Source organism: Salvia hispanica, chromosome 6 (assembly GCF_023119035.1).
Source record: "Salvia hispanica cultivar TCC Black 2014 chromosome 6, UniMelb_Shisp_WGS_1.0, whole genome shotgun sequence".
Classification (NCBI taxonomy): Eukaryota; Viridiplantae; Streptophyta; class Magnoliopsida; order Lamiales; family Lamiaceae; genus Salvia; species Salvia hispanica.
In genome coordinates, this window is record NC_062970.1 from 19,209,536 (window position 1) to 19,215,312 (window position 5,777).

Sequence of the window (5,777 nt, forward strand, 5' to 3'; positions counted from 1 at the left end):
AAAGAAGTACTCCATCTGTTTTATTAAGTTTGGATCATATACTTTCATAGGATGTTCCATTAGAGTCATTTTTTTGGCTGATTCCAAAACACTTATTTTTCTTACTTTATTTTCTCTTCTACTTTTATTCTTTTGGGATCATAACCTCTATACCCTTTTGATTGACCTCATAACCAACAAGTACACACTTATAATAATATAGGGTGCAAGTTTTGTTCTTCCATGTTTGTGGAAATGAATTGAGCTCCCAAATATGTGAGATTAAGTCTTGAGGGACTTTATCTATGCTGAAAATGTAACGTTCCAAAAATAGAGTTAGAAGAAATATATATTTTTTAAATTAAATTAGATACAGTAATCTGTATATGTGTGTGTATAAATTAGTAGTCTAACAGATATAAATCAAATTCTACTTCTATGTACTAAATGGGCCGAAATGAGGTTCTACAAATGCGCATAGTGTGGAATAACCAAGATATTAATATGATGTCTTTTTTTTGTGCTAATATGATGTCTTTTTAATGTAGTATTAATGGAAGAATTTATATATTATTCTTTTCCAATTTTGACGGTAGGCGTGTGATGTAGAGGAATTGGGGAAAAATGAGTTTCCAATGCTTTGCGTAATTAGAATGATCTTTTCCAATGCTTGGTTAATTACATTGGATATAATTGGCATGTCACTGCAGTACTGCTATATGAAAATGTGATGATCGTCCTACGAGGACTATACGGATCTCGCCCTATGCGGGCTATATGGTGCCCACTATCGGGCTATACGAAAATATGGTAATCGTCCTACAAGGACTATACGGATCTCGCCCTATACGGGCTATATGGCGCCCACTATCAGGCTATACAGTTGACATGATGTGATGCTCGCCCTATATGGGCTATATGGCGCCCGCTATTTGGGCTATATGTTGACTGTGTGCCCGTGTTTATTGCTGAGCATGACAGGGGGCTATATGATGTGGTTTGATTAATATACGATGATGTTCAAGGTTAAATATGGCTATATGGATGAGATTAACTGTGGCTTTTATTAGTTTATAGGGATGTACATGTGATATGTCGCTGATGCATATGTTGTGTGACATATGGTGGTGATTTATTATTTGGATACGATATATGACCTATGAGATGCAAATTAGTATAGGGTAAAGTATATGTATTTCAGTATGGTTATTATGGTGATATATGAAAGGTTGTGATAATATTTAATTGTATGAAATGTCGTATAAATAAACACGAGTATGATAAAGGTTTGAAAAGAGTAAACAAAATACATGAATAAGTATGGGAAGGGAAAATTCTAAAATGCAAAATTCTTAAGTGCTAATAATGATATCTACTATATAGTTTATCGACCCACTATGGACTCGCCCAACTATCCGCGGCCGGATACCCATTCTCACTCTTTCCAGCGCACCCAAACTCCTTTGTCTGATTTCGATAGGTTCACACTGGAGCAGATGATGGGGCTGATGAGTCCGGGCCTACCGGAGACCCCGCCGACGAGATCTTCCGGCGACGGCGGTGGTGGGAGAGGCGGCGGCAACGGTGGTGGTGGGAGGGGCGGCGGCAACGGCGGTGGGGGGAGGGCCGGCGGCGACGGCGGTGGGGGGAGAGGCGGCGGCGACGGTGGTGGGGGGTGGGCCGACGGCGACGGCGACGGGGATGGCAACGGCAGCGGCGGTTGCGAGTCGGCGGTAACAAGTCGGGGCGGGCACTACACCAAAGACGAGTCGATTGCTGTGGCGAGGGCATGGGATGCCGTCACATCAGACCCCTGTGTTGGCACCGATCAGACCGAGATGGGCTTTTGGAAGCGCGTCTTGTTGACCTACAATGAGTTCAAGCCGAGAGGCGCCAAACCGCGTGACGCGGAACAGCTCCGGAAAAAGTTTGGGAGGATTCTGACACCCACCAAGAAGTTCGCGGGCATCTACGGCAACAACCTTCTCAACGCTAAGAGTGGCCGCAACGAAGCCGACGTGAAGGCTCTGTCTGTGTCCCAATACAACGCGCTATATAAGCCTAGGTTCAACCACTGGGAGGAGTTTCTCGTTCTTGAGAACTGCCCGAAATTCAAGGCCATCTGTGCAGAGGAGACTGAGGGTCACGGGACGAAGCGCAATAGACGCAACAGAGCCGGGAACTACAGCAGCAGCGGCGGCGGACAATCAATCGACCTCAACGACGCCCAAGCGGAGGAGCCCTCTGATACACACACCAGCGCCACGCCCTCGGGCAAGTGGCAGGCGCATCCGCAGCCGCCCGAATGTCCGCAGTTCCTCCCGCTACTCTGGCAGCTCGCGTGCGGGATCGCGAGGCGCGCAGCGCCCTTCCGGAGCTCGGGCCCGTGGACCATGGGGCCCATGTGGTCTTGAACAAAGACCTCAATGTGCGAGTTGATGAAACAATCAGCAAGATAATCGCCGTTTCTACGAGTCGGCCACCGACCCGGTCACCAAAGCGATATACTATGAGCCGATGTGTAGGATCAGAGGATCTGGGCCGACTGGTCCAGGGGCGACGCCGGGGCGGTGGGGGCAGGGCGGCGGCGGGGGGAGTGGGCGACGAAGATGAGGCAGAGGATTCCGACTCCGCCACCGAGTAGATGGTGGCGGTGTTTTTATTTGTTTTTGTATGTTTTTTTTTTTTTAAATGTTCGTTGTGTAATTTCCGGTATCCATGAATACAACGAATATTTGGTCTCATCGAACTTTTTAATTTTATTATTATCTCGTTCTCTAATTATTTATAGTCCGATAATTTTAATTGTAATTGAATTAAAATATACGACAAATAAAATAAAGTGAAATTTGTCCATCAAAAAGTGTCCACTATTGCTGCGGACACTTTTTTTTGTGGCTGTGGACAAATAAAATGAGGCTATGGATAAAAAAACAATTGTCCACCAAAAAGCATCCGCCATGGTCTAATACAAACATGTCTACCAAAATCATTTATCTCTATAAGCAATAAAATCAAGCAACGCCATCAACGGCGCCGCTCTCCCCGATTCAAATCCAACAAGCTGCTCTCCCGCCTCCCTCTTCAACTTCTCCGCCAGCTCCCTCGACTTCTCCACTCCGATCAGCTTCGGATACGTCGCCTTACCCGCGGCCGCATCCTTCCCTGCCGTCTTCCCCAGCTCCTCCGTCGTCTTCGTCACATCCAGCACATCATCCACCACCTGAAACATCAGCCCCGCCCGCCGAGCGTACACCCTCACCTTCCCGATCTCCTCCTCGCCCCCGCCGCCGATCACCGCCCCCGCCACCGCCGCCGCCTCCACCGCCGCCGCCGTCTTATGCACGTGGATGTACTCCAGCACCTCCAATCCGACGCCATCTCCGCCGCCGCCGCGCAGATCTACGACCTGGCCTGCCGCCACGCCGTCCGCGCCGATCAGCGCCGCCACCTCGCCGACGACGCGGAGGACTCTGCTCGCCGGAACTCCTGCCGTCGCGGCGGCGATGTGCTCGAAGGCGCGGGCGAGGAGCGCGGTGCCGGCGAGGACGGCGGCGCGCTCGCCGAAGGCGATGTGGCAGGAGGCGCGGCCGCGGCGGAGGTCGGCGTCGTCCATGGAGGGGAGGTCGTCGTGGATGAGAGACATGGCGTGGATCATCTCGAGCGCGCAGGCGGAGGGCATCGCGGCAGCCTCGTCGCCGCCGACGAGGCGGCAGGCGGCGAGGCAGACGATCGGGCAGATGCGTTTGCCGCCGGAGAGGAGGGAGTAGCGCATTGCGTCGTGGAGCTTGGACGGGTGGCGCGGCGGGAGGGCGGCGGCTAGGGCGGCGTTAACGGCGGTTATCTTGTCGGCCATGTAAGCGGTGAGATTGAAGTCTGGATTGGGAATTTGGGGGTGTTTTTGGTGGATTGGTCTGATTAGGGATTTGAGGTTGTGAGCTAGTGGAGGAAGCCATTTGCAACTGCTAAGCATTGGATTCACTCTAATTGCTGCACAGATTTTACAGATATTTTGTTCTGTGCTATCAGATTTATCAACTGTTACTCAACTTTCAACTATTTTGGTTTGGTCAAAATGACCAAATATTTAATTGTACAGATTGAAGGTTTATTGTTTTGTCTCCTCAAAAGTGTGAAGACTCGACTAAATGAATTAATGAAGTACTTAATGAGTAATTCAAGTTAAAATTATATAACTATTCCAAAAAATTTGATTTTGTTGCGCCCACCACAAGTTTACAAATAATCCTAGTGTGATTAACCCCGCGGCTCAAAATATTTTTATGATTAATTTGACATTGTTATTGAATAAGAAACAACATCTATAAAATTATAAAATTTAAACAAATACTCCATTAAATATCCACATACTACTGTAGTACTTTTTATTCAAACTACTCAGTAATCCCACCTACTTTATTTTGTATTATGTAAATATCTTTTAGTCATTAATTATTACTACTATGTTAATTAATTTACAGAATCTTAATTTCTTTTTTCCTTTCTCATTTTATTTATTTATATTATTATACTATCACAAAGTATTTATTTAAAATTGATAGAGTTACAAACGACACATTTCCTCTTATTTAAGACATTAATTAATCTATTAAAATTAAATTAATATAACCTAAACTAAGTAAGGCCAAAGCTTAACTATTTAATTAAATATAAATTAATCATTTATATAACAATAATATACTACTATCATTTAAAAACTCCATAAACGACTTTAACGAAAGTCATTAGGTCAGTAAGCCCATTTAATTATACACTAACAAATAAAACCCATAAAAAAATTGAACCTAATTCAATTCGTCCCACAAACATCGCCTTTCACACTCATCACCACATCCTTTGCCCCTCCAAAAATAAAAAGTCTCTCTTACTTTGATGTGAATCTGGGACGTGCCAAACCATTAGAAGAAACGAAGGCATCCAATGAACCACACCGGAGCTGGGGTCCGTTTCAAACATCAATGCACCTATCAAGATGGTGTCCAAATGCTGATCCAAGACCACCATCGTCTTCATCGTCAAAATACCTTAACGTGGGTACCTCACACGCCTCAAACAGAGTTCGGATGAGAGAGATATGATCGTTTTAAGAAAACCGCGCAATGCAGAAAGAAAAACGCGGGCGGGTGTTTTGCCAACCCAAAAACACTCGGTTGGGTTTTTGCCGAGAAATAAGTTTTTGTCCAGAGACTTCACGCGGGCGGGTGAAATGAGTCGTGGGAAACACCCGGTCGGGTGTTTTGTCCGGAATATGACTTTTTGACCAAGACTTGTTTAGTTTTGCTTCTTTTTAACTTCTAGTATAAATACTCTTGCTAGAGTTCATTTCAAACAGCTTTTGAATATTTGTAAGAGACAATTTCTCCATATTTGAGAACTCACCTTCTTCATCTTTTGAAGACTTATCAAATTCCTTCGGGTTGCATTCGATCTTTTGCCGGGCTAAGGTTGATTGTAAAGGTATGCTTCTAGTTCTTGTGTTGCTAGTTTGTGGAGTCATTAGGTGTTTGTATGTGAAAGTGCCTTTGAGATTTCTTTCTTGTTATTCACCTAAATCATAACACTAATCCATCCTCTATCCTTTTATCCATTTTTCTTGTTCCATTTCTTGGTTTATCTTGTTTATTTGTTGGGTTTATTTACAAGAATAAGTCCGGGGCAAATTCATGAGTCTTCAATCTAGAAGATTCACATTATTTGGTATCAAGAGCCATTGGTTCTTTTTCTTGTAAGAAAAAAAAAATCCTCAAAGGGTGAAAATTGTTAGAAAAAAAAAATTG

General features: G+C 44.9%; 1 protein-coding gene across 1 annotated transcript; it reads right to left on the minus strand.

The window, feature by feature from the left end:
* Nucleotides 1–2,905: 2,905 nt before the first annotated feature.
* Nucleotides 2,906–4,016, minus strand: LOC125192886 (geranylfarnesyl diphosphate synthase, chloroplastic-like). Its single transcript, XM_048090557.1, has one exon. The coding sequence runs from the start codon at nt 3,950–3,952 to the stop codon at nt 2,969–2,971; it is 984 nt and encodes a 327-aa protein (XP_047946514.1). The 5' UTR covers nt 3,953–4,016; the 3' UTR covers nt 2,906–2,968.
* Between the last annotated feature and the right edge of the window lie 1,761 nt (nt 4,017–5,777).

Bases quoted from the DNA above. Each gene is read 5' to 3' on its own strand.
- LOC125192886 (XM_048090557.1), bottom strand. From the start codon at position 3,952: ATGCTTAGCAGTTGCAAATGGCTTCCTCCACTAGCTCACAACCTCAAA.